The sequence below is a fragment of the Chanos chanos genome, chromosome 7 (assembly GCF_902362185.1).
Source record: "Chanos chanos chromosome 7, fChaCha1.1, whole genome shotgun sequence".
In the NCBI taxonomy this organism is placed as follows: Eukaryota; Metazoa; Chordata; class Actinopteri; order Gonorynchiformes; family Chanidae; genus Chanos; species Chanos chanos.
Window position 1 is genome coordinate 20535361 of NC_044501.1, and position 14418 is coordinate 20549778.

Consider the following 14418-nt stretch of genomic DNA (forward strand, 5'->3'; position numbering starts at 1 on the left):
TGTAGACCCTTAAGGAATAAAATGAAGATGGAAAAAGTCTTGGAAAACTGCTTATAGGATTTTATTTCGGCAAACTGTCGAACATTTATACTGTGTATAGTATATTCCCAGTATATTCCCTCTCCCGGCAGATTCTGTGAATTAACACCTAGTCCATGTTTACAAGTCAGATGAATTCATATTACAACTGTATAGAAACCAAAAGTCAATTGGCTTTAGTAACGCTGTCTCACTGGACAATTTAGGCAAAAGTTTTAATAACTATAATCGGCATTATCTGCTGGGGAAAGCCCAGTAATTTGATGAGGGTTTTACTGCAAAACCTTAGCACACAGAACAATTTAACAGTTAGAATCAGTTCTCAAACAATTCTGATTTATTCAATAAATAAAAAAATACATTTAGAGAGTGATAAATGTAATGAACAGAAGCTTCCAGATCACAGAATGGCTCTTCATCATTCCCTGTCCTACTCCTGTTAACACCTCCTGTCCACAACATGGTGCGTTCTTTCACTTGATAAATGAGGTACTGTTTATGTAAAATATACAACATATCACAATGCTCTGTAAAGTCCAGAAATGATATATTGGCTGATATGAGCAGTGAAAGAATTCGGGTCCTTATGGGACAACGTGACCAGTTCCCTCAAATGGAACTTTGTTAGTGTGGGCCCAGTTGCCAGTCTCACTCCACTCTCAGGCCATCATTATTGCTTAATGACAGTCCTTCCTTTTTCAGCTCCTCATTTTCTGGGAAAATTAATCTCTTCAGCACGTTGGTCCTCTCTTCCTCAGTCTGGGCTTGTAACTCATGGACAGGCACCTGAAAACACATAAAGGATTAGGACGAACAAAGAACAACGAGATCGGAAGAAAAGGATGAGCGAGCATGTGAAAAGTATGATAAAAGTAACTCCTATTTACCAGTACAGGTCTGTACTGTAAGGCTCTAAGGTGGCGAAGCTTCAGAGCAAGGTTGCCACGGGGATGGAGAGAACCAAAGCAGAAAGATGTTGGGGGAGCACAAAGCACTGCAATCCTGAAATCACAGAAAATTATTAATGTATTTCCTATTTTTATCAGGCAGTATCCCTTAGTTATTTCAGCCTGGTAAACCCCGCACAATATCAGACCCAGGTTTTTCATTTACACAGAAAAATCAACAAAATGAGCAGATTAATGGTTGTCTTTGTATATGTAAGATAATAAGATTCTTTAAGTAGTTTCAACCGCAAGTTCAAGCTACGGTTCAGTCTGGGAGGTGTAATGTAGTCAGATTTGAACTTGTTGAAATTACCGTTCTGTATGAATATCTTCAGATGAGAAAGATTCTTCCCTCCCAGCAGAATTAGCCTCTGTAGTTTGAGCAGGTAATCTGACCACACAGTCTAAAAGACACAAGACCACATATCACACAATAAAATCTCGAATCCATTCTCATCTGCAGTTCTCCTGACCTGTACTCAGTGTAATCTCAGTGTACAGACTCAGTGTGACAAACAAAACTGTAATGTGTTCTGCTCCCTTGCATTTGTGAGACTCACAAATTACAACAACTTTCCTTTGAGGAACAAAACAAACTATAATAGGTTCCAAGGTTGCATTTTGTGATCCTTTCACAACCAGATGAACCAAAAACAACACAGACATAATCATCGTTGATAACCAAACAAATAAACCTCATCATACAATACGCAACCAAATAAACACTTAAATCCCATTATATGTACTCTTCACTTACCAATAAAATAGACATTCTCTACAACCACTCCCTCCTCCATTACTGCATCCCCTACTACGCTCTTCAAAGTGCTGACCAGGCCTGGGTTTACTGGGAGCTCAGGTGGGGCGAGAGAGAATGTGTCTGGAAGAGATGGGAAGTCTGGAGGAAGAGGAGGGTCGTCCAGGCGCAGACAGAGTGACACTGTGTGTAACTTCTGTCGGAGACCTCGGTGTGACTGGCCATCTGAGAGGTGATATAGCAGATTGTTATTACTACAATTCAAATGGAGAAAGGACAAAAAAAAATAGCTTTCTCCTCTCATCTTCCAAACAGAAGACTCCTTGCTCAGTCTAAGACAAAGGATGCTGTCAGCCAAAGTGAATCAACTGTAATGGACCATTAGAACTGTTTAGAGGTGGTCGAAACTGATTCTGACCTTTGTCTAGGAGCTCCTTCAGCACCTCCCTCTGTAGGAGTTTCTCCAGCGGGGCCAGTGGGAAGTGGTCCATGGTGCACAGACAGAAGACGGCCTTCAGCAGATCTGCTGGGGGTATCTTGGGAAGGTAGGACTCCAGCACGCTGCTTACACTGTCCAGAAAGCTACACAGAGACACACAGCACATCAACAAAGCAGCAGTATGGGAAACAACCATGTGAGTTTTTATACTCAACAGGCAACATGTTAAGGCCACAGAAAGGCAAACACAGTTCAGCCTTGCCAACGGTCTCTTGAAAACATATTTCCCCTCGTATGGGCACTATGATATGTGCCAGGACCACATTAAATAGTTCATTAGTGTTTAACTGAATCAAAGACAAAAAAAAATATTATACCCCTCTGACAACTATAAATAACTAAAATGTCACACAATTCAGTCTGTTGACCTGACGGATAAAAACCATAGAAGAGATTATTAAAACTGCATAGGCTAACAGATCCAAACTGCCCAGAGACAGCTGTTGAGTTTGAGTTTACGAGTTTGGTTAGCAGAGCCTGAGGTAAAAAAAAAATAAAAAATTGAGGCACAAAGAAAAGTTCCATCTATTTCTCTGTCAGCTTGCATTTTTTCAGGGATTGAGGAGACTGGTGGGGGAGTGTTGGATGGAGACTCACTCTTGTCTGGAAGCTTTGAGGTCATGATTGAACTGTGAGTAGACCTTTAGAACGCTCAGGATGTCCTTGAGTTTTAGAGCGCCCGGGTTCTGGATCACTCTGTCAGCAAACACATCCAGCATTTTGACTGGACTGAAGTTTAGGTTCTCAAACTCCAACAGAAGCAGGACCACCTGGGCAGGACAAAGGTAGGGTGAGTGAAGTCCAATTTAAATAAAAAAAAATAAAAACAGGACAGATGTCCGGGTCCACCAGGCACTGCAGCATGATGAACAAACAGTAAAAACGAACAGCACTTAACACAGATGCTCGAGGTTTCGCCCCATGAACAAACCTGCAGCATCAAAAAGCTTTTGACTGGCAATTAGCAGCCAGCCTAGCCACTGTGCTAGTGTGATGGTTGAAGGAAAGAGGGGCATCACTTTTGCAGCACCTTTGGGACAACTCAAGGTTAAGTGCCTTGTTCAAGGGCCAAATGACAGCTGCTAAAGGGAGGTCAGGAGACATTAGAATAAACAGCCCAGCAGTCCTAAGTCAGGATTCCCATCACTCCACTGCTTATCCATAAACTACACCGAACCCATCAGCTCAGAGCAGGCAGAAGAAAAACAGGTCCAAAACCTAATCTCTAAATTTAAAATTTTAAAAAATCAACCTAACATCAAAGCCTAAATTAGTTACTATATTGAATTGTTGCACTTCTGAACGAGAAGGCACTTGGCTCATTCACGTGGATCTCATTTCTCCTGTGTTTATTTCAGTGAGGTTTAAGTTGGCGGGAGGGTAATTCTTACTTGCTTGTTGCTCCACATGTCGAAGGTGGAGGCCACATACTCAGAGATAGAGGAGAGCAAAACAACGCTCCTGTAATGCAGCTCCTTAAAGGCCTTCAGTACCATCAGCAGCCTGTTAAAGGGCACGCTGTGAACGTTGTCTGGGAGAGAGGACAAATTATTACAAAAAACATGAGAAAACTCATCAGCCTTAAACAATCACTCATCTTATGAGTGGTTCTTCTCCAAGCTAAAACCAGTGTGAACATTCTGCAGGGTTTGGTGCATTTGGCTCTACTGGTTTATGACCAAACTGATTATCTTCCTCTGTTTACTCTGAGGACACTAATGAAATGAATGCTCAAAAGACAGAGAACTGTTTCACCATGGATTTTCTCTCACCTGCTATCCTTTTGCTGCAGATGTCCAGGAGTGGTTTGGAGTTCAGACCCATGGTAGCCAAAGTGGTGATCATGTACTGGGCATTGGGAAGGGTAAAATCATCCGCCATGGAAAGAGCTTTTTGCTGTAACAACCACAAAAAAAAAATATGTGAATTTTGAAACAACTGATGGCTATTCAAATGTCTTTATTTATCCCTTTCTGGCTATGTAAAGTTGTCAGCACCACCTGAATGGTTTAAAACCTCCCTCAGTATTAGAGCTTGCTTCCTATCCTCTAATTTCACAGATAAGAGAAATAAGAAACAAATTCAATACATCTGAATACTGAATTATATAATGTAGATGCCTACAGAACAAAACAAGAATTGTCTGTTTCTCAGAATTTTCTCATGTTCGTCACACTGGTATCAGATATGAATCCAATAACTAGCCTAAGCCTTTTTTCTCAGTCTTCATCTGGTGAGAGAGGTTGCGAGGTAAACATGTGCTATGACCACCTTTAGTAAAAGAGAAAAGCTATCTGCTCACCTCCAGCTTCTTCTTCAGCTCAACAGGAGCTTTCTTCCCCACCATACGCATCATGGTCTGGAGAGGGACCACCCTCTGGATCTTGGGAATTCGGTCCTCAAGGATGAGGCTTTGGGGAAAGAGGAGACACACGCCATTCAATAACCAACACTGATGCTGACCAAGAGCGTGTGTTAGTTCACGCAGAAGAAGTACCGCACGAGGCTGAGGAGCAGAGGAATGAGATTTAAGGAACCAAACCTGAAACCTTCCTTGAGGGCTTCAACATTTGGGCTTCCCTCCATGTCTTCCAGACACGCCGCCAACACCGAGAGGGGTTTTTCATCAAACTCATTCAGGTTTTCCTGCAAGACATGAATGACCAAACACAGATTGATTGGGGACAGTGATTATAAAGACGACTATATAAGCTGTAAGGAATGACGGAATCAGGTGAGACTCACCTGGACGACTCGGAGAAGCGTCTGCACGACGCGACTTCGATGTGACACACCGAGTTTAATGGTTGCCAGCAGGCTGTAGGCTAAGTCGTCGTTCCGCATGCGGTGCGCATCCACCACCGCCCTCTGACACAGCTCCTCGAAAACTGGATGTTCAAACATCAGCTGCAGCTCACAACGCCGCTGATCCTCCGTCATCTTCTTGGTGGTCACCCAGATTCGAATTAAACTGTTACTGATCTGTGTGTGTGAGTAGGCATGCTCTCCAGCCAGGTCCAGTACGTCTGTGGGTGATGAACACTCCTGGAGCATGTCGTAAAAGGACAACTGCCTCTTTGTGTGAGCAGAGGTATGCAAAGGTGTGGGTTTGACAGTGGAAGAAGGGTCCTGGACGCTGACTGGTTGGCTTGCCAGTCCTTCGAGAGCCTGTCCATGTGTTTCACCATGAGAGTAATATCTGAGACCTGTCTTTGCACATCCTGACAAAGGCCTCCCCCTTCGCAGAGAAGTAAATGCAAAGATATTGTTAACAGGACTCTGGGCCAGAGAGCCACACTGTTTCCTTAACGATGAACTCTTGCCAATGAGCAAAGCCCGTCGGAGCAGTTCCTCCCCTGACCGACAAAGGTTCATGATCAGGTTGAGATGTGGTATGACTTCAGCAAGGTTTCAGGCAACGGCATTGAGTTTCAACCTGAGGGGAATGGGAATATTTTATTCCATATTAACCGGTAATATATATAAAGGAGAGAAAAACGTCCACGCTGGCTAAAATCACATCAAGGGCAAATGACCAAACTAACTGAAGGAAACCTCTGATTATTCTTGAGGAGAAATGTCCGTATTTACACCGTTTCAGTGAATGAGACCGCTCCGCGCGTTACAGCCAATTTCCCGATACAACCGACACGGGGAAGGGGGGGGGTGTTCTATCGAGTTGTGCTACCTATCGATATGTGCTACCTAGAGCACAATCTTGGGTTAGGGTTAGGGTTGGGGGCGGGGTTAGACTCTGCTATCGTTTCGCGCTATGGTAGCATTTCTCGGCAACGTAGCGCGACTCGTCAGAACACTGGCACATACTGTACACAGTGTACGGAAAGGGAATTAGTCCTGTGTTTCACACGAAATTAAAAGGAAACTCACGAGACACTTCGTTTTGCCACAATGAAGCATTAATGTATTGATTAAAATTACAATACTAACTGTGTAAATTATGAATTTTGTCTTGTTAGTACCAAGTGACGTTTCAAGCAAATTACACAACAGTCCTTGTAAAGCAACCTACATCGAATTAGCGCAGCGAGTTACCACTAGAAAAACTGTAAAGAGGATAGGCTAACCACGTTTTCGGACCTTTCGCGTGTAGTTCTGTCTTGCTGTGTCTGTTCATAATGAGTAATATGCGCTACACGTGATTACGGACAATATTACGATGACAAGTTTCTCATTTCACGACAATTAAACATCATGACAACTAAAATCCTGCATTACCTCAGCATGAGGAGATGTATTCTTTCTTGTGTTTACGACCTATCACCATAGCTGACAATGACTTCCCAATAACAGACATAAGACACAAAAGATGCTCACCCTTCACTATGTTATCCAACCCATTGCATTCACATGCAGGTCGACATTGTGTGCAATCATAATGGGTCTTCGGAGAGGTGTTCCGACAAAAAGGTTCCCCTTATTTTAGTTCCGACAACAACAATAAAAAAAATGCTTCATTTCATCTAAACAAAGTTTTATCCCATGCATGGGCGTGAAATGATATAACCTTGACATGTGTTCCTGACACAACCTGACACTTTAATATGGTTTGCGATGAAAAAATAATATAAATACATTTCCAACATAATGTCACATTAGGAACGCAATTCGACGGGTTACCTAGCAACAGGTGTAAACTAAACAAACATGGCAAAATTTGTTCTTGCAGGTAACGTGCCTAGCGATCGAGAATACCTCAAAAAGACAACTTTCGGTATCTCACAAATGAAGCTACTGCTGCATCAAAATATGCTGAAACCTAAAAGGTATACTGCCCGTTTTCTCACTCCGCAGGGAAGGCAGATTGCCCCCACTATGCCAAGGCTGAACATCTAGCTGACATGCTGCAAAGGAGCTTACCAGATTTCCGAATTCACAAGATCTGCGTGCATCCAAATGACTGGGAGGTCGGTAACAACACGTTATGTTCAATCAGGAGATAATCATGTCCAGTCATATCCATTCCACTCATGCTCCCAGCAACACTAATCAAAACTTAGAAATACAAACAGAAATGTTGCTTTTTTGTTCCGTTCTCAATGTTCAATTATAAACTTATGCATCTTAGAGCGGAAAGACTGATATTGAACGGAGAAATAGCTACACAGTAAGAGTGTTTGGTGTTTACAAGATTGCAGCGCCATCTGTTGGTTACAATCTTGTTTTGCATGATTTAGCACGAATATTACTGCCATGCACAGTTTCTGAAAATGTCGACCGAAGTGCATCAAACTGGTCCGAACACATACATTCTGAAGCACGTATATAATATATCTAATCTGAATTAAGTGTATCTCATCATAAATAGGTTCCTTTAAACCACCAATCACAAAAAAACTCAATCAAACCCCATCAGCAATGGGTCAAAATCTACTTAAGGCTGCAAGGTCGGTTAATCTTTTCAAATGTCTAGGATCAGATGAAATGTCTAAACATTTTCTTGTATTTGGCTGTTACAATACCACCGAATGAGCAACATGTACCCCGTTTGATATGCTACTCTGTAATAAGCCCAGGTGATAATTTTTCATTTTTAAAAAAAATTAAATTAAATTAAATTAATGATGCAAATTTAAATGACACAAATGAGTGGGACTTTGGGACATCTGAATTCTAATAGCACAGAAAAAATAGTTGTCCTTTTTTTTGGTCGCACAGAGTTATGGTGCAAATATTTTGCGTTTTGTGCTTTATTACCATGTCTGACCTGGGACAGTTAAACAGGCTGCATTTGGTGGCATTAAGATCAAACCTGCAGAGTCTTAAATTGCGCTAATTATGGTTTTTGCTCTGTAGACTTCTATCGTTATTTTTATTTCATGGAGTAAAAATGATCAAGAGCCATCACTGCTTGGAATTCCAACATTCCAAAATGACAATATATTCTAAATACTGCAGTAAATAACTTGGGATAGGAACTTTATTTTACAGCTAATTTTGACTTTGCAAGAGGAGGGGCAGGTGGAATCTAATGAGCCCCTTTTGGTTATGTTATCCAAGACCTTATGCAAACATTTCCGCTTCTGAACTTTTCCTCAGAGGTGGCTCAAAGACACTTGCTCAGCCAATGGCTGGAGACACAAACGCTCTCCCATAGTGTGGAGAGAACTGGTTGACCGTGGAGGTAAAGGCATGCTACTGGGAGGCTTCAGTGATTTTCTGGAGCATGCACAGGTGTGGCACACAGTAATGTATTATCACTCATCATATTACTGCTCATATACTATTATTTTTATTTTTGTTGTTGTTATTATTATTATTATTATTATTATTGTTATTATTATTATTATTTAGACTCAGAAATGCTGATTTGCTTACGAAAGAATGGGGACCCTGTATTGACTTAAACTTATGTTGAGAATCCCAGATCCTATGGATTAATGAACCCAGAAACCCAGATCTATGTCTGTACCAGACATCTTCTACCCTCAGTACTAAGACTATCTGACTGCATACCTTTCTGATGCAAACTCTACCTTGATTTTAATTGTCATCCGCACCTCTCAGGGTTACTATGGCATCACTCTGGATATGCAGACAGAGATGATGTTAAAGATTGCAGGAGAGAATTTAAAGGCCAAGGAGCAGTGTATGGAGGAGGAGATCCACCTTCGTGACAGACTAAAGCCACTGCACATCTGGATCAGCAGGTACAGGGTCTGGGTAATGTCTGAAAACACTTGATGCCACATTACAAATTGTTGAGTTGTAACCCTTGATTAATAAAAGTTTGTCATATATGCTAATTACTTAAGCAAAGTTGATTCTCTGCCTACCAAATATTTATTGTTATAATATTTATAACTAATTATGATAATAATTATGATATAATTCATCTAATTATAATTTATTAGCTGTTTGCACTTTATCTCTCTGTATTTGGCTTTGAAATGCATGTCACAGTGTTGACTACTGGTTGTACTGCCCAGTCTACTTTTATTTTTGATAAGCCAGTGTGGTATTAAAAATGTACTGGTCATAGTCATTTTCCAAAAGCCATGTTGAATGTGGGTTGTTCCGCATCATTACACCATGTCTGTAAAGATTATAATTCTGACACTTTTAACTAAATATTGGGAATATGGGATATACTTTACCCAATCAAAATGGACAGGCCTTAAAGACAAAGCCAAAAAAAACCCCAAACAAACATTTGCATCAGGTGATTTGTTCTCTCTGTGTAAAACCCTCTGGAGATGGGAGCTAATGTATTCCTGCATGTCTTATTAAATGCATTGGTCCTTAACTGGAGACGAACCTCTTTTATGTGCCCGGCAGTGCTCTAAATCCCACCTGCTATAATCTGATTCCCCTGCTGTTCTCCACGGGCCTGTTCAAACAGCACCCCACAGTCTGTCTCCATCTGCTGGATCTAGACGGGTGCCAGCAATCTCTACATGGACTCCAAATGGAAACAGAGGATTTGGCCCTGCCTCAGCTCCACAACATCACCTACCACTCCACCACGGACGAAGCTTTCAGTTATGCACATCTCATCGTTTTCCTGGACGACTGGCAGACGAGATCGAAAACAGAGGACGAGCGAGGGGACGAGCGAGAAGAGGATAAGAGAAGCGTGGTGCGGGGCATCGTTGAACGTTTTCGACATTATGGTCAGCTTCTTGAGGAGAACGCGAGCAAGGACGTCAGAGTCGTTGTGGCAGGAGACTCCTTCATTAACTTGAAGTGCTCGCTACTGATCGAAAATGCGCCATCTGTCGATCCCCGTCGCTTTGTCGCCATGGCAACACAGCTGGAGTGCGAGGCGAGGACTCTGATTGCTCAGAAGCTGTGTGTAAAGACTACAGGTAATAGTACCAGTTACTCACACCTGTCTTTCAAAACAGCATTTCTGTTTGTCCAAATTCGCTCTTCTCTTCATAAATCCATAGACGTGGCTGATGTGATCGTGTGGGGCAACATCAGTGGCAGTTTCCACATTGACCTACAGAGGGCTACAGTATTTAGATATGAGGGTGCCATCTGGGGACCAGCAGGTTTTTCCCAGCCTGTATTGCACATGTTGTACGACAGGTAATCTGAAACACCGTGCTTGGGTTTGATGATAACACGCAGATGTCAGGACAGGGTTGTTTGACTAATCCGTAGCACTTATCAGTAAGTTAAAGTTACATTCCACACTAGTGCTCCTTCCCTTTGTTATGTACATTGACCTTATTCCTTTGTGAGCCCTGAAAAGATATTCTTGGCTAAATCTTTGATACTCAAACATAGTAAAAATCCAAAGGGAGATTCTTGTGTGGAATATGTGAGGATGACGGTTGAAATGACATTTTGTCCTGGAATTGCATTTCCACTCACACCTTACAGGTGAGGTGTCTTTCCTCTGTTCTCATTCATTTATTTTGAAGGAAATGGCTGGACTCAGACTTCCTGAACCTTATTAGCTCACGACGAGGAACAGTGGCATCCAAGTCCAACAGGAGTGCTGCCATTTCTGCAACCAATGGCATCATTGCAGTTCTGAGGGCCTGGAACAATGACTCCAACCACAAGAAGATCCTCTCTCTGGGTGTGCTGAGTACAGGTAAAAAATAGTCAACTGTATCCTACTTAGACACACTAAATGGCTTTAAGACCAAACTGATGCACAAATAAAAGCTCCGGTTTACTGTGATACTGTTAGGGGACCATTTCAAGCATACATAAGTGAACTGTATCTGAGGAGTCTCGTTCATTGACCGTGGGTCTTCTCCTCTCCCATCCAAAGGGCAGTTTGACATTCCAGCTGGTCTGGTTTTCTCCATGCCGGTGATCCTCCAGGCTGGAGAATGGTCAGTGTGTTCGGATGTTGTCATCAGTAAAGAGCTGAGGAAAAGACTGGAGGCTTCCATCGAACAGCTCAGAGAGGTGGGTCATCGAAAGCTTACCTTACCTATATAGTAGGCCAGACGGATGAGCCCCTGAATGGAAGTTCGTGGAAATTCCTTGAAAGGTTATGGTAGAATCATAAAGACCATTGAGTTGTGCTGTGGAGAAAGAGTGAATGAGGTTGAGAGAGAGAGAGAGACAGACAGAAAAGTGCAGATGAAAAACTGAGCCAATCCAAATCGTGACTTGCATAAGACCATTGGCTTGATGAATGTACAATCCTTCAAAGCACTATTTCATTTTAATTGTTTATATCCAAAAATATCAAAACTTTATTTCAAAAAAAAGAAAAAGAAAACACTCCATTCTCCAACATTGCTCCTTTCAGACTGGCCTCACTTAAATTCTGTTTTCATTGCTTGGTTTTGTTTTTCAGGAAAAAGAATTTGCAGAGTCAGTGAGAAAGGGCAGTAGATGAAAAGCTCCCTCTACTCTACAGCCACTCTATCATCTTCAGCTCACTTTATATCTGCTTACACTCAATAAACACAGTCACTGCTTTTGTTATTTTTCTGTTTTGTTTCATTTTGGTTTGGCTTTGAATATAGTGCTGCAACCGTTTCGTAAAATCACTACACATATGCCATGATAAGAATGTCGCAAATGTTGGACTAGATGAAACAAACTAGCTGAAAATAACAGCTTTGTTTACAAGCACTGTGTTCTAGATGTGATGCAACCACATTCTTCACTGAAACCATGTAATTGTATTGACATGCTGTTGCCATGTCGGAGGAGAAGAGGTTTATTACATGTCTAGTCCAGTAATGCAAGGCATGTGAATAGCTCTGTCCACCTGTTCCTCAAATACTTGTCTCTGATTTATATCAAGTGGATCTTGTGGTTACTGAGACAGAGAAAAAAAAATCACTTCAACAATTCCCGTCTTGTTTTACTGACTCGGCTCCCACTGAATGTGCACTACAGTGATGTGACTGGTATATCATATACTTCTCTTTGTTTTTATCTCACGATTTTTACCTTTTCAGTTATTTATAGTTTGCTTGAAGGATAGTTTTTTTCAGTTCAGTGTATGGAGAAGAAGCTTACTGAAAATGCGTAAAACGAAAATGTGACTGTTTATTGTGTAGCATTTAAGAGCTTTAGGAACAGATCTTTTTGACTTCTACTCCAAATACTAATTATAATGGTGGGGGAGTCAGCTAGCACTTTACCGTAAACTGTTTTTACAGCTGTAAACTGGCTCATTCAGTGTGGGCCAGTGATTGTAGCTTATCAAGTATGCCACATTATTGCATTATTGCCACATGCAACTTCCATTAGACACAGATCAGTGTGCATTCTAGTTAAGTGGCTGGTGCATTATATAGATTGATATTGTTTTAAGGCAGCTAGACAATTCGAATTTCTTTAATAGCATTACAAACATTCTGTGCCCCAGCAACAAATATACAGTGCTGTAATGCAAAAATTGCTGTCATTTTATCTAATCCTCTAAGGCAGGGGTTTTCAACCTGTGGGGCCCGCACCCACAGTGGGGCACGAGCACCTGTCAAGGGGGGCACAAGATTAGGAGATTTTTAGACAAAGGGGGGGCACATGTCAAAAAGGGTTTAAAACCCTTGTTCTAAGGTATAGAGTGTTGTATGGTCCTCATGCCAGACCTGGAACTGTGCACCATAGGTTCTGCACAATCTGGTGTATTTGCATAAATCTTTCATCCTGATAATATTGTACTGAGTAAGCATGAAGCTGCCTCTTGGCATGTAATTCCCTAATATGAGTAATGGACAGATGAACCCAGACTGTTGACAGATTCTTTTCCAATTAGGGGATTAATTATGCTTTGTGACTGCTAGCTTGTTAAATAATCATGCTCTGAGCCTCAAGAGCAAAGCACTGCTGCTAACAACTGAGCTGAAGGATATTTTGACAGAGGAACAGAACTGGTCCATTTCGCACTAATGATTAGCTTTTCAGTGAAGTCAGTTGTGCTGGTGCTGGGGTGAAAAAAAAAAAAAACAATGTGCAGTGCATAAAAACCCTGAGGAACAGATTGGGAACCACTTGTCTAGGTCACACATTCCTTACGAGCGAGAAGACTGCAGACTGAATCATGAACTTCAACAGTCTTCAGCATAGCTCTCTTGCCCAAGGTCTCCAAGAGGGTTTTGCAAGCCAATTTTTCTGCATTTCAACTGGTGCAGACCACAGCCAGGGTCAGTCACATCATTAACAAAGTTCTGTGTGTATCCCTTTGCATACTGATGTCCAACACTGCCATCTGTGGAGATATCAGCCTCTACTCATTAACCATCTAGAGTACAGTAACCACCTCCCCACACGTACCATGTCAGCCCAACACTGACAAGTTAGTGTCAGTTAAGCATAAATATGGCAAATTTCTGCCATCTTCACCTCTTTATGCAGGGCTTTGCCTTCTTCACCCAGTTTATCTAGTTCAACCAGCTGAGAACGTGATGGCTTCCCACGATGATCCACTGTCTGAAGTGGTTAGTTGGGTGTGAAACGAAAACATAAAAGGTGGTTGAGTAGATCCTGAATGACCGGGAATGAGATCAGTGGCTACTTTGATGAGCAGATCCCCAATGACCTGAAGATGGCAGACTGTAACATTATAAGACTGATAGTGGCCAGTCATCCATGAGACCACAACCATTCAAGAGACATTTAAGCCAGTCTCAGAGCAGTACATGACACTGGCTCAGGAATGGTAGTTTTTTTCTTCCCCACATCCATTCTTTCAGACCCAAGCCCACAGCTAAATCAAATGTTAAAGTATAAAACTTATGAGACTGTTACGGTTTGCATGCAGGCTTGATTCAGTTTTGACCTTTTGGCCTACAAATATTTTAGTGCTGGTTTGCTGACAAGTGATATGCCTCTTTTTTTGTGTGTGTCTCTGGGTCTGTTTTTCTTTTTAAGATTTTTAGCAGATATTATAAGTCATCACTATGATTTTTTCCTTGAAGCGTCTGGACTAAATCTCTTTCTGATAACAGGCTTCATAGGCATCTATCTCTTTTTTTCATTTCCTGGTTACTCATCAACTTCCATTTTTGGCCACTTCTGCTTTTAGTCTACGTACCATTTCTTGCTTATCAAAACTTTTAAGACATTATAGTCTGCGAGTCTTCAAAGTTTGACACAAACTAACAAACTTTGAATGCATCTCATTTATAACTTGACACATGAGTATGCTTGCTGTGTGGCAGCTTTTAAGAGCAGACCAACTGTTTTATGCATATGTACTTTCATCATTGTAGCGTACATAATAACTTCCA

General features: G+C 41.6%; 2 protein-coding genes across 2 annotated transcripts; one reads left to right on the forward strand and one right to left on the reverse strand.

Moving 5' to 3' along the window:
- Window positions 1–407: 407 nt before the first annotated feature.
- fastkd2 (FAST kinase domains 2) lies at window positions 408–5673 on the reverse strand. The gene is made up of 11 exons (XM_030780683.1): window positions 4988–5673; window positions 4785–4888; window positions 4545–4653; window positions 4015–4138; window positions 3634–3773; window positions 2840–3012; window positions 2162–2325; window positions 1744–1968; window positions 1300–1390; window positions 927–1041; window positions 408–825 (listed from the first exon to the last, which is right to left on the reverse strand). The coding sequence occupies exons 1-11, from the start codon at window positions 5615–5617 to the stop codon at window positions 688–690; spliced, it is 2013 nt and encodes a 670-aa protein (XP_030636543.1). The 5' UTR covers window positions 5618–5673; the 3' UTR covers window positions 408–687.
- Window positions 5674–6907: 1234 nt separating this feature from the next.
- mdh1b (malate dehydrogenase 1B, NAD (soluble)) lies at window positions 6908–11164 on the forward strand. The gene is made up of 8 exons (XM_030779066.1): window positions 6908–6929; window positions 7055–7167; window positions 8300–8434; window positions 8768–8910; window positions 9539–10068; window positions 10153–10294; window positions 10633–10808; window positions 10992–11164. The coding sequence occupies exons 1-8, from the start codon at window positions 6908–6910 to the stop codon at window positions 11162–11164; spliced, it is 1434 nt and encodes a 477-aa protein (XP_030634926.1).
- Window positions 11165–14418: the final 3254 nt, after the last annotated feature.

Excerpts from the sequence above, each read along its gene's own strand:
- fastkd2 (XM_030780683.1), bottom strand. The coding sequence starts at position 5,617 with ATGAACCTTTGTCGGTCAGGGGAGGAACTGCTCCGACGGGCTTTGCTC. Across the intron at positions 4,139-4,544 it reads AGCTGAAGAAGAAGCTGGAG|CAAAAAGCTCTTTCCATGGC; the intron begins GTGAGCAGATAG and ends TGGTTGTTACAG. Across the intron at positions 3,774-4,014 it reads CTGCAGCAAAAGGATAGCAG|ACAACGTTCACAGCGTGCCC; the intron begins GTGAGAGAAAAT and ends CCTCTCTCCCAG.
- mdh1b (XM_030779066.1), top strand. The coding sequence starts at position 6,908 with ATGGCAAAATTTGTTCTTGCAG. Across the intron at positions 8,435-8,767 it reads ATTTTCTGGAGCATGCACAG|GGTTACTATGGCATCACTCT; the intron begins GTGTGGCACACA and ends CGCACCTCTCAG. Across the intron at positions 8,911-9,538 it reads CTGCACATCTGGATCAGCAG|TGCTCTAAATCCCACCTGCT; the intron begins GTACAGGGTCTG and ends TGTGCCCGGCAG.